The sequence below is a fragment of the Panthera onca genome, chromosome E2, assembly GCF_046562875.1.
Source record: "Panthera onca isolate mPanOnc1 chromosome E2, mPanOnc1 haplotype 2, whole genome shotgun sequence".
In the NCBI taxonomy this organism is placed as follows: domain Eukaryota; kingdom Metazoa; phylum Chordata; class Mammalia; order Carnivora; family Felidae; genus Panthera; species Panthera onca.
This window is the reverse complement of record NC_138353.1, coordinates 7,890,891-7,911,544: the sequence shown is the minus strand read 5'-3', so window position 1 is coordinate 7,911,544 and position 20,654 is coordinate 7,890,891. Positions and strand designations below refer to the sequence as shown.

At 52.0% G+C, this 20,654-nt stretch overlaps 1 protein-coding gene and 1 long non-coding RNA gene across 4 annotated transcripts; one reads left to right on the top strand and one right to left on the bottom strand.

Moving 5' to 3' along the window:
- Window positions 1-119: 119 nt before the first annotated feature.
- On the top strand, window positions 120-16,260 carry ZNF473 (zinc finger protein 473). 3 transcript variants are annotated; one of them, XM_060651801.3, is made up of 5 exons: window positions 191-298; window positions 4,228-4,435; window positions 7,862-7,971; window positions 10,024-10,113; window positions 11,389-16,260. In XM_060651801.3, the coding sequence occupies exons 3-5, from the start codon at window positions 7,872-7,874 to the stop codon at window positions 13,842-13,844; spliced, it is 2,646 nt and encodes an 881-aa protein (XP_060507784.3). In that variant the 5' UTR covers window positions 191-298; window positions 4,228-4,435; window positions 7,862-7,871; the 3' UTR covers window positions 13,845-16,260. The 3 variants fall into 3 exon arrangements, with proteins under 3 accessions (XP_060507787.3, XP_060507784.3, XP_060507786.3); XM_060651803.3 differs by having other exon boundaries at window positions 7,845-7,971; XM_060651804.3 differs by lacking the exon at window positions 4,228-4,435 and having other exon boundaries at window positions 120-298.
- LOC145713218 (uncharacterized) lies at window positions 11,469-20,216 on the bottom strand. The gene is made up of 4 exons (XR_014136214.1): window positions 19,778-20,216; window positions 17,272-17,451; window positions 17,037-17,149; window positions 11,469-11,560 (listed from the first exon to the last, which is right to left on the bottom strand). It is a non-coding gene; the product is annotated as an uncharacterized LOC145713218 (long non-coding RNA).
- Between the last annotated feature and the right edge of the window lie 438 nt (window positions 20,217-20,654).

The following is a 20,654-nucleotide window of genomic DNA, read 5'->3' as shown; positions in this document are numbered from 1 at the left end:
ACTGGACTGCAATTCCCACATGCTACCTGGCCCCGATTTTGTTTCTATTCTCTTTCCTCCAGTGCTCAGCGGCCAGAGAAGAGGGCGGGGAAAGAAACACAGATAAGCGGAGATAGGCGTCAGCACAGCCTTCTGGGAAACCGAGTCCCGTTGGCGCGGAGGCTCCTGGGTGGAGGAGCTCGAGGAAGTTCTCGCGGCGCCGGAAGTTGTTACAAGGCGAGAGTGGGAGGAGCTGGGTCTGCGTCTTCCTCGGGGCGGGAGTCGCTTCTGTTAACGCGACGGACGGCAGTCTTGAGAGGTGAGGCGACGCCGCAGGTGGGGTCACTGAGTACTCCCAAGGCTTGGGGGCTCGGTTCTTCCTGAGGGGGGACGGAATTCCCACGGGGTGACTTCGGCAAAGGGCGCGCCTTCTGGGGGCGGTGGGTGTCCAGGTGGGGTCTTGACCGCTCTCTGTTCGGAGCGTGTTCTGGGCCGGGCTGTAGCTGAAATGGTTTCCAGTCCTCACCGGCAGCCCTGAGAGGAGAGGTTACGTTTACTTTTGAGTGAGGAGATGGAAGCCGAAGGAGGGGTTCGGTTGCCCGAAGTTGATCGGGCAGATCTGGAGGGATGAATGAATGGGAGTTCTTGAGGAGGGCGAAGCATTTCACATTTGAGCACTTGCTGGGCGCCAGGCGCCGCGCTTTACTCGGATTTCCTCCTGTGATCTCCGCAGCAGCGCCAAGCGCGGCTCCTCGGTTTTACCGGCTCCCTTGGCACCGGGAGCACTTCGGGAATCACAGTTTATCAGAGTTTGGAAAATTAATAGGGTGCCTATTTCATAGTTAGGCAACGCCTCAGAGGGATCTGGGGCAGTTCTTGGAAATCGATTATTTCTGCCGGGAAAGGCGTGAATATTCACACTATATACAGCCTGTGGCAGTTCGGGTTCAGTTTTGCCGCCGATTTACGAATGAATAAGGTTCTGCTTTTCAGAGCTGTTTTGGTTTTTAGAATTACAGCTGCGGGGCTGTGGGTCTGTTTTACTTGTCCCATTTCGTACACGTGGAAACCAAGGGTGAATGATCTGCTCTGGTCCCACACTAAGAAGCAGCAAGAGTTCTCAATTCTAGAGCGCTGGATTTGCCAGTCCTGTAATTGTTTGGCTCAAGTTCATTCTGAGAGGCTGGGTGACCTTGAGCCTCACATTAGGGCTCCAGTTTGTTCTGTCCCAGGGCTCAGAGTGTATGAGATATGGACAGAACGTGATTTGGAAACTGTAGACAGAGGTCTGAAACTCAGATGTCTATGAGGGTGAGGCAGATTAGGTAAAGGAGAGAACCGCCTGGGGGCGGGGCGGGGGGGTGCGGAGAGCTGTGGGGCATCAGGGAGCACTTGCCCCACTTAAGGCGGGTAACTTTAGGCCCCAGCTAACAGCTTTGTTAGACTTGGTGAGCCAAATCCTAGAATTTGGCAGAAACTGGAAATCAATTTTTTTTTCATTTTTATTTATTTTATTTTATTTTATTTTATTTTATTTTATTTTATTTTATTTATTTATTTATTTTTGAGACAGAGAAAGACAGAGCATGAACGGGGGAGGGGCAGAGAGAGAGGGAGACACAGAATCGGAAGCAGGCTCCAGGCTCTGAGCCATCAGCCCAGAGCCTGACGCAGGGCTCGAACTCACGGACCGCGAGATCGTGACCTGAGCCGAAGTCGGACGCCCAACCGACTGAGCCACCCAGGTGCCCCATCATTTTTATTTATTTTAGAGAGAGTAGGGGGGAGAGGGGGAGAGAGTCTTAAGCAGGCCCCATGCTCAATTTCCCAGTTTTCAAGGTTGAGACTACTTAAAATATTGTTTTCTCTCAAAACCTGCTATCCGCCAGCACTGTGGGCAAAAAACCACATCTGTGGACCAAATTACACCCTCAAAGCGAGACTTAACCTCTGTCATGTGAGGAAAGTCACTGTTGAGTAAACGTTAGCACTTGAACACGTCTGCCACATCACCTTACCTGCAATCAAAATCTGGAAAGCCCGGAGGATCACTTTTTCCAGAAGTTTGGTGTCCAGACCTGACCAGAACTACTGGGATTTATAACCTTTCATTATCCTACCTAGAGAGAATATCTATACTCTTCACTCTAAAAATGTTGAAGTGTTCAAGTACAAAATGCTGCCTGGCCCACACTGCACTGTGATTTTATTTTATTATTTTTTTAAATTAGGTTTTTTTTTTTAATCTTTATTTATTTTTGAGACACAGAGACAGAGCATGAACAGGGGAGGGTCAGAGAGAGGGAGACACAGAATCTGAAACAGGCTCCAGGCTCTGAGCTGTCAGCACAGAGCCCGACGCGGGGCTCGAACCCACAAAACGTGAGATCATGACCTGAGCTGAAGTCTGCTGCTTAACTGACTGAGCCACCCAGGCACACCCACACTGCACTGTGATTTTAATGAAATAAATTTGTGTGTGTGTGTATGTGTATATATGTGTGTGTGTGTGTGTGTGTGTATATATACACACACACACACACACACACATATATATATATATATATATATACACACATATATATATATGTATCACCTTTTTAAAAATCAGAGAATTTCTTGGGGTGCCTGGGTGGCCCAGTCGGTTTAGTGTCCAACTTCGGCTCAGGTCATGATCTCATGTTTTGTGAGTTGGAGCCCTGTATCGGGCAGCTGACAGCTCAGAGCCTGGAGCCTGCTTTGGATTCTGTGTCTCCAGCTCTCTCTGCCCCTCCCCCATGTGTGCACGCGTGCGCGCTCTCTCTCTGTCTCCCTCCTCTCTCAGAAATGAATAAACATTAAAAATTTTTTTAATAAAAAATCAGAAAATTTCTGAATTTCAAAGCGCATCTGTCCCTAGAAGCTTAACAAATGTGGACGTGACGTTAAATCATCCTGCTGCTTTGTGATACGGAGTGTTTTCGTCACTCTGTAGATAATGTGCCACTTAGGAAATTCACAGTAGCTACCAACGTGTAAGAAGCCCTATGGTACAGGGCACCTGGGTGGCTCAGTTGGTTGAATGTCCGACTTCAGCTCAGGTCTTTGGAGCCCTACGTCAGGCTCTGTGCTGACAACTCAGAGCCCGCTTTGCCCCTCCCCACTCTGACGCACGCATGCTCTCTCTCTCTCAAAATAAATATTAAAAAAAAAAAAAAAGGCCCCATGGTACAGTGTTTTGTATATTATGGTCATGAAAATAACTCACTGGGCAGTGGCCATAATTTTTTTAATGTTTATTTGTTTAGAGAAAGCACAAGTAGAGGAGTGGCAGGGAGGGAGGGAGGGAGATCGAGAATCCCAAGCAGGCTCCAAGTTGTCAGCACAGAGCCCAGTGCAGGACTCGATCTCACAAACTGTGAAATCATGACCTGAGCCGTAAGCAAGAGTCAGACGCTTAACCGAGTGAGCCACCCAGGTGTCCTGGCCATAATTTTTTTTTTAATGAAGTACAGTGAAAGAGACTAGAATAGAAAAGATCCTAGCACATTCTACTTTGTAAGATTCAGTATTATTTTGTGAAGTTTTGTTTTCGTTATGTGTGTGAATGGACAGTCATGGTATATGTCTTTGTTACTGTGGGTCATGGTTAAAAAAAAAAAAAAAAGTTGGAGAAATCTTGCTACTGTTGAAAAAATAGTAAAATATTTGGAGGCCAGCTCACCTGGACTCAAATTCTAGAGCCAGTAATCAGAAATCCCAGAATCCTGGGGCGCCTGGGGTGGCTCAGTCGGCCGGTCGTCTGACTTCGGCTCAGGTCATGATCTCGCGGTTCATGAGTTCGAGCCCCACGTTGGCCTCTGCTGACAGCTTGGAGCCTGGAGCCTGCTTCGGATTCTGTGTCTCCTTCTCTTTGCCTTTTTCTCTCTCGAAAATAAATAAACGTTAAAAAAAGAAGAAAAAGAAAAAGAACCCAGAATCCTCATCCCAGGGGTTCAGTTGGAGAGATATTGTGTTCTTTCAACAAACGTTCCAAAAGCGCCTACTGTACGTCAGGGGTCGTGTCATGCTGAGACACGGTCGCGAGCAAGACCGAAGGTCCCACCCAGGTGACTGACCTTAATCGCCACCTCTCCCAAACGTGGATTTACTGACTGCAATAAGTGCCAAGAAGGGTCATGAAGTTGCCTGTGGGCCCCGAAGCACAGTGGAAATGAGGGGCGTGGAGTAGTTTCAGCCGATACAGAAGTGTTGTTGTGATCCCCGCAGGGAGACTCCCATCCTGACTCATCCTCCTACTTCCGGACATTCTGGGGGCTCATCCGGCATGGCCAGGGAGCCAGCCCTAGAAGGAAGGGAGACTTTCTCCCGGCTCCCTTGTGTCTCCTGCGGCTCTGCCAGCCAGGAACATGGAGGGGACGGAGAGGGATCTTAAGTGAGAACTCCGGCCACCGAGTCCCAGTTGGCTACCACCAAGGTGAGTGGAGGGCCCCTCGTCCAGGCCCCATGCCCTGAGGCTGCATGGCCGGCCGGCCTTTATTCTGGGCTCACTGACCCACGGTGACCCCCAGGTGATCCTCTTGTTACGCTGTCGCTCTCCTGCTCAGCACCCTTCCAGGCATCCTTTCTGCTTAGAAGATCAAACCCAGGTTTCCCAGCCCAGTCCTGCACGACCTGAGTCCTGCCGCCTTCCTCAGCGTCTCCTCCGGTTCCCTCCATAACCCAAACTCCCTTCCTGGCCTGGTGGTAAACTGTTACACTGTGGTTGCCGGATTCCCAGCCTTTGCTCGGGCTCCTCCCTCTGCTAGAATACCCTACCCGCCATCTCCGGCCGGTAAGTCTTACGCAGCCTTCAAGACCCAGCTCAGCCCCCACCTTGCGTGGGCAGTGAGCTCTTCCCTGCTCCGGCCTCATCATAGCACAAATCACCTGGCTGTGGTTGTCCCCTGTCCCCGTCTATCAGCCCCACCAGACGAGGTGCTCCTTGGAGACAGGTGCTGATTGGGCCTCGCCTCTGGGCCCCCGGGGACCAGCGTGGGCCCAGTACACAGCGGTCCTTGAGGTGTTTCTTGAAGAATGATGAATGAAAACCTTCCTCTACCACCGATACCTGCTTATCCTTTTTTTTTTTTTTTTTTTTTTTTTTTTTTTTTTTTCTTCAACGTTTTTTATTTATTTTTGGGACAGAGAGAGACAGAGCATGAATGGGGGAGGGGCAGAGAGAGAGGGAGACACAGAATCGGAAACAGGCTCCAGGCTCCGAGCCATCAGCCCAGAGCCTGACGCGGGGCTCGAACTCACGGACTGCGAGATCGTGACCTGGCTGAAGTCGGACGCTTAACCGACTGCGCCACCCAGGCGCCCCGATACCTGCTTATCCTTAATGACCCAACTTGAATATCTGCCCCAACCAGGAAGCTTTTCCTGATTCCAAGGCAATGTCCTCATGCCCGTCCCTGGCCACACAGCCCTGGATACTGCCCTCTGTCACAGCCCTATCTCCTTATGCTCACTGTCAGCATCCCTGGGTGTCCCCTGTAGGCCAGGGAATGGGTTTGACACCTCTCTGCCTCCAGCATCCTCAGAGGGGTCTGGCACACAGGAAAAATGACTGTTGAACGAATACATGCTCTGGCCTTGTCACTGTCCTGTATAAAACTCTCTGTGGCTCCCCAGTGCCCCACGGATCAAGTCCAGGGTCCTCCCACACCCCCACCACTATTTCCAGCAAAATCGAGGAGTTCAGGGAAGGAAGCTTCTTGGGGCTCTCTGATCGGACTCCTGCTGACAAAGCCTCTTTGGCTGATCCCTTCTGACCGGGTATAGACAGCAACAGTTTCAGCCACAAGGAACGGAACACTTGGCTCAAACCAATTTAAACAGTCAGAGGATTATATAGAACACATAACCAGAAAGGCCAGAGCCGGCTTGATCTGCCAGCCCACTCAGTGTGATCGAGACCCAGTGTATTGTCCCCATCTCTCAGCCCCACCTCCTATTGGTTCCATCCTTGATGAACTCCTTCCCTTGTCCCAAAACAGCTGCCAGGATCACCATGTCCCCACATGCCTCCTACGTGAAGGCTTTGTTCTGGGTGCTGGGTCTACCCGCTAGGGAACCAACTGATGTGGTCCCTGCCGTCATGAGCTCACACATTATTGGCGGGGTAACACCGTATTTGTTTGCTAGGGCTGTTGTAACTAAGTGCCTTGAATGATAGAAATTTATTATCTTGGCTCTGGAGGCTAGAAGTATGAAGCCAAGGTGTCATCTGGGCTCCTTCCTTTTGGAGGCTGCAGAGGAGAACCCCTTCCTTGCCTCTTCAGCTTCTAGAGATGCCTGTGTTCCTTGACTTGTGGCCACGTCACTCCGACCTCTGCTTCTGTCATCACATCACCTTCTCCTACCTTCGACTCCTTCTGTCTCATTTTTTTTCTAAATATTTATTTATTTTTAACGTTTATTTATTTTTGAGACAGAGAGAGACAGAGCATGAATGGGAGAGGGTCAGAGAGAGGGAGACAGAATCTGAAACAGGCTCCAGGCTCCAAGCTGTCAGCACAGAGCCCGACGCGGGGCTTGAACTCACGGACCGCGAGATCATGACCTGAGCCGAAGTCGGATGGCCGACTGAGCCACCCAGGGACCCCCCTTCTGCCTCTTATAAAGATATAAGATGGTCAAAAAAATAAAGATATGAGATTGTCATGATTGTGACGATCAGGGGCCACCGTGATCATCCAGGGTAACCTCCCCATCTGAGGATCCTTAACTTGTCACACCTGGGAAGTCCCTTTTGCCATACAAGGTGACATTCACAGGTTCTGGGGATTAGAATGTGGATGTCTTTGGGGAACCATGATGTCTAAGGTTTAAAAGGGTATCTCGAACTTAACCTGTACCAAACCAGACTCACACCGTGCCCCAAACCTGCTTCTCCCCTGTCTCAGGCAGCAGCAGCTCTGTCCTTCCAGTGCTCAGGCTAAAACTTACAGACGTCTGGGCTCCTCTCTGTCTTTCGCTACATTTGCTCTCTTGGGAGATGTTGTCCCCAGCAGTGTCAAAATGTCCACATCTGGGGGCACCTGGGTGGCTCAGTCGGTTGAGCGTCCAGCTTTGGCTCAGGTCATGATCTCGCGGTCTGGGAGTTCGAGCCTCACGTCAGGCTCTATGCTGACAGCTCAGAGCCTGGAGCCTGCTTGGGATTCTGTGTCTCCCTCTCTCTCTGCCCCTCCCCTACTTGTGCGCACGCGCTCTCTCTCTTTCTCTCCCTCTGTCAAAAATAAATAAACGTTTAAAAAAAAAATGGCCACATCTCACCTTTTCGCACCCCTTCCATCCCTGTTCTCCTTTCTCGCCTGAATCATGGAATTCACCTTTTTCCTCGTCTCTCTGCCTCTGCCTTTCCACCTTTTATGTTTTTCCACGTAGTGGCCAGAGGAGGATCCTGGTTAGAATATGCTTCATCAATTTGCTTACTTTTTTAGGAATATTTGTATTGTAAAATCAAGCACAAACATAGAAACCCACGGCAGATTTCGGTTACGTGCAGATCTCTGCTGTGTGTGTTTGAAAATTTCCATAGTAAAAACTTAAAATCTTGAATGAACACTAAAAAGCAAAAGCCAAAGTAAGTAGATTTTAGGAACAGGCCGACGTGCATTTAAGTCCTGCCTGTGTGACCCTAAGGGGAACGCACATCCCCTCTCCGAAACCCCATATCTTGCCTACAAAATATGGGGATGCCCGGTGTCCTATGTCTCAGGGCTCCCACGAGATGATTTTTGTCAAAGACCTAGTACATGGAGGGCAGGGTGCCTCAAGTGAGCTGTCGGGTCCATCGCTGACCCCAGTCCCACGGTCACTGACAGTGTATTACATTTCAGGAATTTGTGACCCGCAGGGATGTAGCCATGGACTTCACCTTGGAGGACTGGGAGCAGCTGGGGCTGGACCAGGGGGACCTGTTCTGGGACACGGCGCTGGACAACTACCAGAACCTTTTCCTGCTGAGTGAGTGTCCACTCCAGCCCCGGCGGCCCGGTCCCTGCCCTGCTTTTGGCTATTGTCACCCACAGGATAAATTCTCGGCTCCTGAACGCCTCAGAGCTGGCATGATGTAGCCCAGCAGTGCTCAGCTGGCCAATTCTGCCCCCACCCCCCCAGGGGCACTGGCAGTGCCTGGTGACCTTTTTGATTGGTCCGCACTTAGGAGCAGGGGGTGCGCACCTGGCATCTCATGGGTAGAGCCCAGGGTCACCGCCACATGTCCGGGAATGCAAGGGCAGCCCCTACAGCCGAGGATTATCCGACCCCAAGTGTCACTAGTGCCGAGGCTGAGAAACCCCATCAGCCACCCGCCTGCCGCTCTGGCCTCCTTAGCAGTTTCCTCTTCGTCCTTGTGGGGCTGACGCTCAGGGTGTTTGCATTTGCCTTCCTGTCTCGTCCCCTCCCTGCCTCTGGGCTTTCCTTTTTTAAGACTTCTACTGCGACCTGTTAGCGAGTCCTCTGTCCCCTGCCCCACCGGCCCACCACTCCTGCGCTTTCGAACTGCCCATTTTATGCTCTGTCTCCCTCTGCTGGGACGGGCACTTCCTGAGGGTGGGGACTCGCTGAATGGTGGCTCAGTAAACGAACGAGTAGCAGGAGTCACCGGCTCAGGAGCCGGGTCTCATGCTGGGTCAGCGCTTAGAACTGGCCTTCAGTCCTGCCGTCACCCCACAAGTCCGACTCCCTGTTTTGCTGGTCCTTTTGAAAATGAGGTCCAAAGAGAAGTCACCTTCCCAGCTATGCGGGGGTTCCCGGAAGTACCCTGTGTTCAGTGACTTACGAGGAGGGGACTTGAAGGACTCAGCATGTGGTCGTACTCACGGCCGTGACATGTTACAGAGAAAGGACACAGCACGGGCGGCAGAGGGGAAACCAGAGCCGGCTTCCAGAGCCCTCTCCCTGTGTAGAGTCCCACACGATCGTAATGAGGGACAAATGGTGTGAAATGTCTACTGGAGATGCTCACTGGAGACTCAGCACCCACAGTTTTTATTGGGAGCTGGTCACACAGGCACCCTCTGCCTGGAAAGTACCAAAATTCTAGACTCCCAGCCGGAAAGCAGGTGTTCAGAGGCACAGGGGGCCCCTCTGTTCGGGAATGCTGGAACCCTCCCGAGATCCAGGTTCCCAGACACCAGCTGAGGGCCAGCCTCGAGATTTTCTCTAAACTCTACTGAGCATGTGCGGCAGAAGCAGCTTCAGGGCGGCTCAGACCTCAGCGTCTTTTCCATTTCTAAACTACATCCCACAGTATAGGCACGTCTCCCTTGACCCCCCGCACACGCTTGTGTGTGTGTCCAAGCAGCGTATTAGCTTCCTACGGCTGCTCTTAGAAATGCCACGAACAGCAGCTTGAAACAACGCGTTTATTCTCCGACGGTTGTGGAGGTCAGAAGTCTGAAACGGGTCTGACCCGGCTGCGGTCAGGCTGTTGGCAGGGCTTGTTCCCTCTGGAAGCTCCGGGGAAGAGTCTTGTGCCTTTGCCCTTTTCTGGCTTCTAGAGGCGCCTGCATTGCTTGGCTCGTGGCCCTTCCGTTTTCAAGCCAAGAAGGCGCTTTTCCTCCACGGTAGCACAGTTCCCCCGGGATTAGGATTCTGCTTCCTTCCTCGAGTAGTTTGCCAAGGGCAGGGCACAGGGCCGCCTGGGCTCTGGGAACCCAGCATATTCCACAGAGGCCTTGGGCGATGTGGGCTCCGTGGGTGGATGAGAGGGTGCGTGCCTCTCCACCTGGCAGGCTGCTCATCCCTCAAGAGCTGTTGCAAGTCCTTTGTATCCCCGGCTCCGGCTTTCACAGCTCTGATCACCCTGGACTGTGACTGCCTGGGTCTCTCTCCTCCACCGGACTGGGAACCCTACGGGGCAGGTGTCCCCGGAGTCGCCCAGAGCGACACTTGGCTCTCGCGAGCTGTACACTGGACGAAGCACTGATGGTCAGGACAGCCAGAAGGTTCCCGCTAAGCAGTCGGCTGGCCTGCCGTGTCCCGGTTGATGACAGCGCTCTTCTCTCCCTGCAGACCCCTGCAAACCCAAACTGACCTCCTGTCCAGATGGTGGCGAAGAGCTGGAGGCCGTGGTCAGAGAAAGCCCAGAATCAGAGGGCCTTGGTGAGTGGGCGGGGCGGGGGCCAGTGGGACAGCGCCCTTTGTCTGCCCTCCGTCTTTGGAACTTCCATCCGGACCCCAAACGTCTGCCTAGACATCTTGCCCCTCTGCCACGTGCTGGCTTCTGTCCCCTCGTCCCGGCAGGGTGGGGGCCCTCGTCTTGTCTACCTCAGTGTTCGGCACGTGGCTGTCCTGGTGCCCTGAGTCAGTCTCTCCACCTTCATGTCCTGTGCCCTTTGAGCACCACACGTCCCCGGTCTGTTTCACCCTGTGTTTGTACAAGTCTGTCCCGGAGGGCACAGCAGATGGCCACATCTGCTGATAACTCAAGCCCAGGCCTTAACGCAGCCAAGAGCGTTTGTTCCGTTCTCTCCTAGGCCACGGTTCCTCTAGAGGGAACAGGCTAGGCGGCGAGGGTGTCACGCTGGTTGACGTGTCCCCGGCGGGAAAAGGCAGAGGCAGGGGCCTTCCCTGGGGCGCGGGACACTTTCCTCACGGTCAGGTCATTAACACGAGAAGGGCCCCTGAGTCAGAGACCACAGCGTGGTGGCTGCGCGGCTCAGTCCGGGCCTCCGCCACCCAGTCAGGATGCAGCTCCGTTCTTGGCTCACCTCTCGTGAGCTCGCGAACGTGGACCCTCCGTGGCCTCCCGACGAGCACACCAGTGTTTGCGCGCAGGTGACCAGCACGGACCCCTGCCACCTCTACAACATATGGGGGCGCCCGGGTGGCTCAGTCGGTTAAGCGTCAACTCTGGGTTTCGGCTCGGGTCACGATCTCACAGTTTGTGAGTTCGAGCCCCACACTGGGCTCAGTGCTGACAGCGTGGAGCCCGCTTGGGATTCTCTCTCTCCCTCTCTCTCTCTGTCGCTCCCCTGCTCACTCACGCTTTCTCTCTCTCAAAATAAATCAATAAATACTAAAAAAAGAAATACATGCTCTTTCCACAACCGCGTAGCCACGCCTTTACCAACCGAATCTGTCCTCCAGCAGTTATATCATTTGACCTCCTTCCCCGTTGAACAGCGCCCTTCTCCAAGAAGTGGGCCGTGGCTGATGGGGCGACGGCATCTGCTAAGAGGCTCCCCTTCCCTGTGGAGCCCCTGCGGCTGCCTAGCCCCCACTTAACCATCTTGGAAACGGGCTCTCTGTTTCCTGTGCTGCCAGTTCCAGCCGGGTCACCGCTTTGGCCCCTCCTCCTTCATCATCCCCTCGAGGGACAGGCTTCCTGAGGAGCCATCACCCGTTCTCCCTCTTGTCTGTGTTCTCACCCTGCAGCTCCTTATGTCTCGCCGCGGGGAACGGGAGACACCTGCACTTACCCTCTCTCGGACATGGCCGAGGTCAAGAACTGCCCTCTGGCACAAGACTTCTTGGAGGAAGGACTCTCCCAGGAGATCATGGAGACTTTGTCCAAGGATGGCCTCGGGAACTCCAGTCTGGGGAAAGCCTATGTAGGTGAGAGTTGGTTAGACAGTTTGCTAGGAGATCCAGAAAGCCTTCTGAAGTCTGACGTCGTTACCAACAAGGGAAGTCCCACAGAATGCAGGAGTCGCGAACTCCAGAGAGACCTCGGTCCTGAGCCCCTCCTTTCCGTGAGGGAGGATTCTGTGATGTGTGATCTTCCTGAAAAGAGCCCAGCTAAGTCTCGGGAACGTGGGAAAGACTTTGGCTGTGACTTAGACCAGAGCCCGCAGGATCCTGTCCAGGGAGGCGAGAAACTGTATAAATGTAGTGAATGCGGGGAGAGCTTCAGTCAGAGTTACCATCTCATCCAGCACTGGATTGTTCATACTAGAGAGAAACCCGCCGTGCACGAAGAGTACGAGGAAGGTTGCAGCCAGAGGTCTTGCCTCTTTGTGCCCCTGACAACTCACACAGACTACAGATCCTGTGCGCGTAACGAGGGCGGGAAAACCTGCACTCAGAGCACACACCTTCTGTGGCATCAGCAAATTCACACTGGAGAAGAACCACATAAGAATCAAGACAGCGACCCTCCGTCGGGCCTCAGCTTACAGCCTGCTGAGCACCAGGAACCCCATACAGGTGATGAGTCCTACAAAGGTAACGAGCGTGGCGAGGGTTTCAGCCAAACCTTTCACCTCACCCAGCATCAGAAGACCCACACTCAGAAACGCTATGAATGTGCCAAATGCAAGGCGACCTTCAACTTCAGCAAATACCTCCTCCAACATCAAAAAACCCATGCTACGAAAACTACCTCTGAGCGTCAGGAATGCGGGAAGGCCTTCGGGCAGAGCATGCTGCTCGCCGAACACCAGTCCATTCACACCGGAGAAAAGCCTTACGAGTGTGATCAGTGTGGGAGGCCCTTCAGGAATATCTCGACCCTAAAGGTCCACCAGAGGGTTCACAGTGGAGAGAAGCCTTACAAATGCAATGAGTGTGGGAAATCCTTCTACCGGAGCACTCACCTTAATGAACATCAGAGGATTCACACCGGCTACAGGCCCTACAAGTGTCATCAGTGCATCAAGAGTTTCAGCCGGCCCTCCCACCTGATTCGACACCAGTCTGTTCACGCCACAGGAAAGTCCTACTGCTGTGCCAGATGCAAGAAGACCTTCAGCCATAATGAATACCTTGTTCAACACCAGAAAATGCATGCTATGGAGACCCTCCACGAGTGTCAGGAGTGTGGCGAGCGCTTCTTCTGCAGCTCGACCCTAGCATGCCACCAGAGTGTCCACACCAGAGAAAAACAAGCACTTGGCGAGAGCGGGAGTATCTTGAGTCAGGACTCAGAATGGAGAGAACATCCAGGGGTTGGCGAGAAGCACTTTAAGTGTAACAAATGCGAGAAAACCTTCAGCTGCAGCAAATATCTGACTCAGCACGAGAGGGTTCACACCAGAGTGAAACCCTTTGAGTGTGACCAGTGTGGAAAAGCCTTTAGCAAAAGTACACAGCTCCTCCGCCACCAGAACATCCACTCTCGAGTGAGGCCGTATGAATGTGGGGACTGTGGGAAGGCCTTCATCCGCAGCACTTCCCTCGCCAAACATCAGTCCACCCACAAGAGTGAGCACCCCTTTACATGTAATGAATGTGGAAAGACCTTCAGCCAAAGTGCACACCTCTCTGAACATCAGTTAACTCATACTGAGGAGGAGAAACTCTGTAAATATAGCAAGTGTGACAAAGCCCTTGCCCAAGGTAACTGCCTTACTCAGCATCAGAGAACTCACGCCGGAAAGAAGTCCTTTGAGTGTGATGAATCCGGAAAATCATTCCATTTGAGTTCGTGCCTTTCTAAGCATCAGAGAGATCACACAGGTGAGAAACCCCACAAATGCAGTGACTGTGAGAAAACCTTCAGCCTGGGTGCTCAACTTCTTCAACACCGGAGAGTTCACACTGGAGAAAAGCCTTATGTTTGTCAGAAATGTGGGAAAGCTTTCAGCCAGAGCTCATGCCTTTCCGTTCACCAGCGAGTTCACACTGGAGAAAAGCCTTATGTTTGTCAGGAATGCGGGAAAGCCTTCAGCCAGAGCTCGTGCCTTTCTGTTCACCGGAGGATTCACACCGGGGAGAAGCCTTACGTGTGTGCTGAATGTGGGAAAGCCTTTTCCCAGAAAGCAAATCTGATGCAGCATGAGAGAGTTCACACTGGGGAGAAGCCTTATGCCTGCAGGGTCTGTGGGAAAGCCTTTGGCCTCAGCGCCCATCTCACTCAGCACCAGAGGGTTCACACCCAAGAGAAACCGTAGTAATGTCAATATTGTCAGAAAGCCCTCTGATGCAGGTCTCAGCAGACATCAGCAAGCTCATACTTGAAGGTCACAAGGAGTTACTTAGCAGTGACAAGTAGCAATACCACAAGGTCCCAGCAGCAGCAACAGGGTCGCAGACATCTAAACACATTCGTCTGGGCCCTAAGGTTGAAACCACCGCACTGTAAGCTCCTCCGCCACGAAATCGACACGTCTCTTTATTAATAAGGAGCAATTAGAAAATTTGCACACATGAGTCTCATGAAAACAGTAGTGGAGAAGCTGTGTCGAATGGCAGTTCAGCGGTAGACTTGAGCCAGTCGGCTGAGTTAAATCCCGGCTCTGCCATGTGCTATCCGCGGGGAGAGCCATGGGACTTCCTGGGGCCTCAGTGTCCTCACCTGTAAGATTGGCACAATATGGTTACCTACCTCAGAAGGCTGTTGTGAGGATAAATGCATGGAGATAAAGGTGCACTTAGAACTGAGTGCCCAGCACATAGTAAGTACTCACCAAATGTGAGCTACAAGTACTCATGAGATACAACAAATATATTAAAAAAAAAAAAAAAAGAGTTAGCAATCCTCTATTTACTGCAGTTAATGTCCTTACTAATACTATGCACGGCTTTCATTTTTAAAGTTTTTCTTCAAAATGCCTCTGGTTAAATTTGGTCTCCCAAACCCAGCACCTTGCTCTTTTCTTTAAAAAAAAAAAAAGGGGGGGGGGGCGGGGGCGGAGGGAGACGGGGTGCCTAGGTGGCTCAGTCGGTTGGGCGTCCGACTTTGGCGCAGGTCATGATCTCCCAAGTTCATGGGTTGAGCCTCGTGTCGGCCTCTGTGCTGACAGCTCAGAGCCTGGAGCCTGCTTCGGATTCTGTGTCTCGCTTTCTGTCTGCCCCTCCCCTGCTTGCACTCTGTCTCTCTCAAAAATAAATAACCATTAAAAAAATTTTTTCAGTCTAACTTTTCCTTCCCTCTGCTCTGTCGCAGTATTTTCTTGACTCACCCACAGAAGCCAACAAGAGCATGTCAACTAACACCAAATAGCTAGAACTTTCCACTCCTAACCTCCAGAACGTCTCACTCAAAAGGACGTTCTCTCACATAACACATGCCACTTCTTCCTGTAATTTTCTTCCCCCATTTAAAGTTGGATCTGTGGAATGAGACCTAGTGTGTGGTGAGAGTTCCTCGTACTAGCAACCATGGGATTCAGTTGGGAAAGCTGCACTGGCTATTGCCACGCGGTTCCCAGAAGATGTGCTCGATGGTGAAAACCGTGTATGGAAACTACTGGCAGAATGTTCCTCATGCACCGTTTGTCCAAGAGCCAACCACTCACCAGGTGCTCTGCCAGGCTCCGGGGTGGGGAATACCAACATGGCAAGCCCTGGTCTGGCTGTGAAACTTCTGGAATCAAAGGGAAGCGGATGGCCCCATTTCCACAGAGAAGTACTGTTCGTTGACAAGTGACATCCTGAAATGCCACATTCCCTCCTGTCACAGCAAGTTCTGGGACCGCGAAGGGTTGCTGGAGAGCCCAGGGAGGGCCCCATCCTTCCTGCTGGAGCCCTCAAGTCGACGGGTCAACCTTGGCCGGGCCTGTTCTACAGCTAAGACACCACATGGAACCATGTGCCCTCTTGAGGGCACCTCCTCAGCTCTGGGTTTTTGTGTCCCACCCACTGAGTGACCTCGTCACATGTCTGCTGAAGCACAAAGAGAACTTTACGAAGACACTGACACTTTTGATATCATTCATAGTTTTGGTGCTAAAAAAGTTTAGGAGTATGTGCTCTGAGTTCTTGAGTCTTTTGAACCTTGAAACTGGGGTGCCTGGGTGGTTCAGTCAGTTTAGCATCTGACTTTGGCTCAGGTCATGATCTCATGGTTCGTGAGTTCGAGTCTCATATCGGGTAAGCCCACACCCCACTTCTGCTGAGCTCGAGCCCCACTTTGGGTGAGCCCGGCATCTCCCCTCCCCCGTTCTGCCCCTCGCTCACTTGTGCCCACTCTCTTTCAAAAAAAAACAAAAAACCTTGCACTTTGAGTTCTGCCGGTTGGTTTTGTTGTTGAAACTGGGAACCTACAGGCTCGCCGCTGGGCCCACACCACAGCAGGGAGCATATGGGTTTTCAAAGGGCCGAAACGCTGAACTCCCTGCACCTGGTCCCTGCCCTCAGATCGCTGTGTAGTCTGGGCGAGACCTGTCCTATACCACAGGGCAGGCCAGAGGCGGGAAACGTGTTCAACGAGAGTTTTGACACCAAAGATGGAGGTCGGAGGCCCTGCGGAAAATTGGCAACGTGGCGGGCGGACTCTGTAACTACTGACCTGTGTAGCTGTGGGCCAGCGTAGAGACGGCTTTTATGTGTACGTGTTTGTTCGCCGATTAAAGTTTTGAGTCTGTATGCGTTGGTTGCTTTTTTCAGCCTGGTCCCGCGTACCCGGCCAGATGCTGGGCGTGCAGAGGCTCCCATTCGGGGCAGGTGCCCGTGTTGTGGGGGAGGAGGGCTTATCCTAGTAAAAGCTGCCCCATGAGGAGGGATGGTCACGCCCATTTTCCCAAAGTGTCGGTGGGGCAGGGGCCACCGGGGAACCATACAGTTTCAGCCGGTCCTCAGATACCTCATCAGACAACACTTCATTCTAGCACGATCCTGACTGAAGAGGAAGCACGGACGGCCTGTCGTTCTCTCCTCTCTAGTTACAAAAACACAGCAGTCCTCAAGCTCAGGCGATCGTTGGAGCTAGAAATTAATCTTACCTTCCTCTCTTGGTGTTCATTTTAGTTCCCCACCCCGCCCTTTCTGAAATGACAAGAGAGGCTAGTTTCCCACTCGAGGGCAGTAGTAGAAAGCCCTCTTGAGAAATAAATTGATTTGGGGCGCCTGCCTGGCTCAGTCAGAAGAGCATGCGACTCGATCTCGGGGTTGTGAGTTTGAGCCCCATGTCAGGTGTAGGGGTTACTAAAAAAATAAAGTTACTTAAGTAAAAAAGTGAGCTGATTTAAAGGGAAATGCATGGCACGCGTTTATGACAAAAAATGGACAGTGGTGTCCAACTGAATGAGGTGGGGAACGCGGATGTGACTAAGGCCTGGCATCCTGTCAGTGGATAACCATCGCCGGCATAATTGTGTCAGGACGAACCAGATTAATGCTGTGGCTGAACAGGTTTCACTCACCCGTGCTACGTGTCCACTGTGGATCGGTGGCGGTGGGGAGGCCGTGGGGCTGGAACTCGATCTACTAGAGAGGCCAGGCTTCCCTTTTTGAGTCTGTGCATCCTTCGGGTCACCTGAGTGAGGAAGCAGCTTCAACACCTTGCATTTCCCCGTCTCCCCCTTCAGGCAGAGCAGGACTCGGGCTCTGCCCTGGGGCCGGGGGGACGATGCAAAGTTTTTGCTGCATTTTACTTACGGCAAACTTCCATTCATGGCAAGTGATACTGGTTGTCCACTCGCAGTCGTGCTTGAAAGGCTTAAGGGGTGTTGATTGAAATAGGTGGGTGAGGAGGGTCCTGGCGCAGGCAGCTGGTGTCTCAGGCGGGCAGAAGGTGACCGCTCTGCGGAACCCAAGCCGGTGGCGGCATGCGGACACCTAACGTCGAGAAGATCCTGCTCTAGGAAAACGACCTAGGAACCCACTGTATAAAGAAAGATGAAGGTGGGGGCGCCTGGGGGGCTCCGTCGGTTCAGCGTCCGACTTCGGCTCAGGTCACAATCTCACGGTTCGTGGGTTCGAGCCCCGCGTCGGGCCCTGTGCTGACAGCCCGGAGCCTGCTTCGGATTCTGTGTCTCCCTCTCTCTGCCCCTCCCCCACTCATTCTCACATACTCTCTCTCAAAAATAAACATTAAAAAAGATGAAAGCCGATGTGCCCTGGCCGAAGGGGTATGAGGAACACCCCCCCACCACCACCACCACAGCCACAGCCCCGGGGCACAAACCTCTCTCTGGGAGGGGCTTTCCGATGCTCCCTTGGAAAGAACACGAAGCCCTTTGACAATATCCCAGGCTGGGTTGGGTTGATCACCGAGATCTGAGCACCCGGCAGAAATCTTGTGGTGCTCCCTGCCGGGGGGGACTCCCCAGGAGGCTGGGAAGAGCAGTACTCCTGAAGGAAGTGGCTCTCCACCTTGTGCCACCGTGGCCCAAGTGACCAATCCCCCGTGCACCTCACGGACACCGGGGTACAAGACAAAAGCTGTTGGCGCCGCCGGTTACAGCGAACGCCTATCACTCACCTTTCTGAGATCCGCCCTTCACCTCCCCGGCAGCCCTGTCTTCTCTTGGTGACACGTGTAGTTCGGCATCCCCCCGCATTCCCTCCCCGTTCTACGCAAAGGATATATGGCCTAGTTTGGCCAGCCAGCCATTCCCTCCCTCCGCCACTGTGATTGATGCAGAGATGGGCATGACCTAAGCTGGGCCAAGCACAGTGACTCTCGTAACCTTTGCTGAGGGGCGCCTGGGTGGCTCAGTGGGTCAAGCCAATGACTGTTTTTTTTTTTAATTAAAAAAGGGTTCTTTTAATGTTTATTTTTGAGAGAGAGAGACAGACTGTGAGCGGGCAAGGGGCAGAGAGAGAGGGAGACACAGAATCCGAAGCAGGCTCCAGGCTCCGAGCTGTCAGCACAGAGCCCGACGCGGGGCTTGAACCCATGAGCTGCAAGATCATGACCTGGTCTGAAGGCAGACGCTTAACCGACTGAGCCACCAGGCACCTCTAAGTGTATGACTTCTGATTTCGGCTCACGTCATGATCCCACAGTTCGTGGGGTCGAGCCCCACGTAGGGCTCTACGCTGACAGAGCGGAGCCTGCTTAGGATTCTCTTTCTCTCTCAAAGTAAATAAAACATTTATTTTTTTTAATGGTTTTAAACTTATTTTTGAGAGAGCGGGAAAGGGGCAGAGAGAGGGGGACAGAGGATCCGAAGCAGGCTTTGTGCTGACAGCAGCAGGCCCAACGTGGGGCTCAAGTTCATGAACCGCAAGATCATGACCTGAGCTGAAGTCGGATGCTCAACCGACTTAGCCACCCAGGCATCCCAATAAATAAAACATTTTTTAAAAAGCGTCTGACTGTTGATTTCCACTTGGGTCGTGGTCTCATGGTTTTGAGATCAAGCCCCGTGTTGGGCTCTGTGCTGGGCGTGCAGCCTGCTTGGGATTCTCTCTCTCCCTCTGCCCCTCCCCCTTCCTCTCTCAGAAAAAACAAAACAAAAACCCACGAGGCAGTTGCTGGTGCAGCCACCTAGAGCTGCTGGGGATGATAGTGGACGAAACGGTGCCCAGAACTCACACGCATCTGGAAGCACAACGTGGCCTTATTTGGAAATAACGAACAAAGGGTTGAGATGAGATCATACTGGGAGTCGGGCGAGCCTGAGAACCTACTATGTTCTACGCAGTGCTCTAGGTGCTGGGGACATAGTGGTGAAAGACACACGGACCCAGCCTTCAGGGTGTCAGGGAGCAAGCAGTCAACAGGAGACCCGTCACAGGTAATTATGATACGTGCTATGAAGTAAACGGGCGAGGGGCTGAGACGGAAACAAAAGGGCAGCTCTGATCAGGAAATACAATGATTTGAGAACGTAAATATGCAATAAACACCATATAAATCTCAAGTGCACTGTAAAGAAATACAGTAAAACCTTGGTTTGCAGGCATAATTCATTCCAGAAACGCACTTGTAACACAAAGCACTTGTATAGCAAAGCGACTTTCAAGAACCATTGGCTCAGTTGTGATCATGTGACAGTCAGCATCGCACAGCTCACGTTGCAAGACCTCGCTCGTTTATCAAGTTAAAATTTATTAGAAACGTTTGCTGGCCTTGCGGAACACTCGCAGACCAGGTTTACTCGCAATCCAAGGTTTTACCGTATTAACGTATGTATAGAAGCTGAAGGTTGCCTACCTGTAGATTTATTCTTTCCAGTGTTTATGACAATCTGAGTTGGGGTTTTCTTTTACTTGGCGTTGAAGGCATCCAGAAGTGCCAGGATAAACAGGATGAATGCCTTGCTTTGGGTCCTTTTGGCTACTTGGGTAAGTATATTATCTCTATGGTTTGAGCTATTTTGAGTTTTCTGTACTTGAAACCCAGGTGTCCTTGGTAATATAGTCTTAAACTATTCTGGCTTAAAAAAAAATAAGGAAGCTGGATCAGACAACAAGACTGGCAAAGGCAAGAATAAAAATTAGCTTCGTATGGGGAGCCTGGATGGCTCAGTCGGTTAAGTGTTGGACTTCGGCTCAGGTCATGATCTCACGGTTCATGGGTTTGAGCCCCGCATTGGGCTCTGTGCTGACAGCTCAGAGCCTGGAGCCTGTTTCGGATTCTGTGTCTCCCTCTCTATCTGCCCCTCCCCTGCACGCTCTGTCTCTGTCTCAAGAATAAATAAACATTAAAAAAATTTTTTTTAATTACCTTTATTTAATTATGTATTGTTTTTTATTTTTGAGACAGAGCACAGGCAGGGGAGGGGCCGAGAGAGAGGGAGACACAGAATCCGAAGCAGGCTCCAGGCTCTGATCTGTCAGCACAGAGCCCAACGTGGGGCTCAAACTCACGAACTGTGAGATCATGACCTGAGCCAAAGTTGGACGCTTAAATGACTGAGCTACCCAGGCGCCCCAAAATTAGCTTCTTTTATACTAAAATTATATGTATTCTACATTAGTATGTTAGTTAAGGGGTGGGAGTGAGTCTTTGTGAAGGGAGTGGGCTAAATATGCTAAGAAAGGTAGCTACATCGAGGAGTACATTATGAGGAGGGGCTTAAAGATGCTAC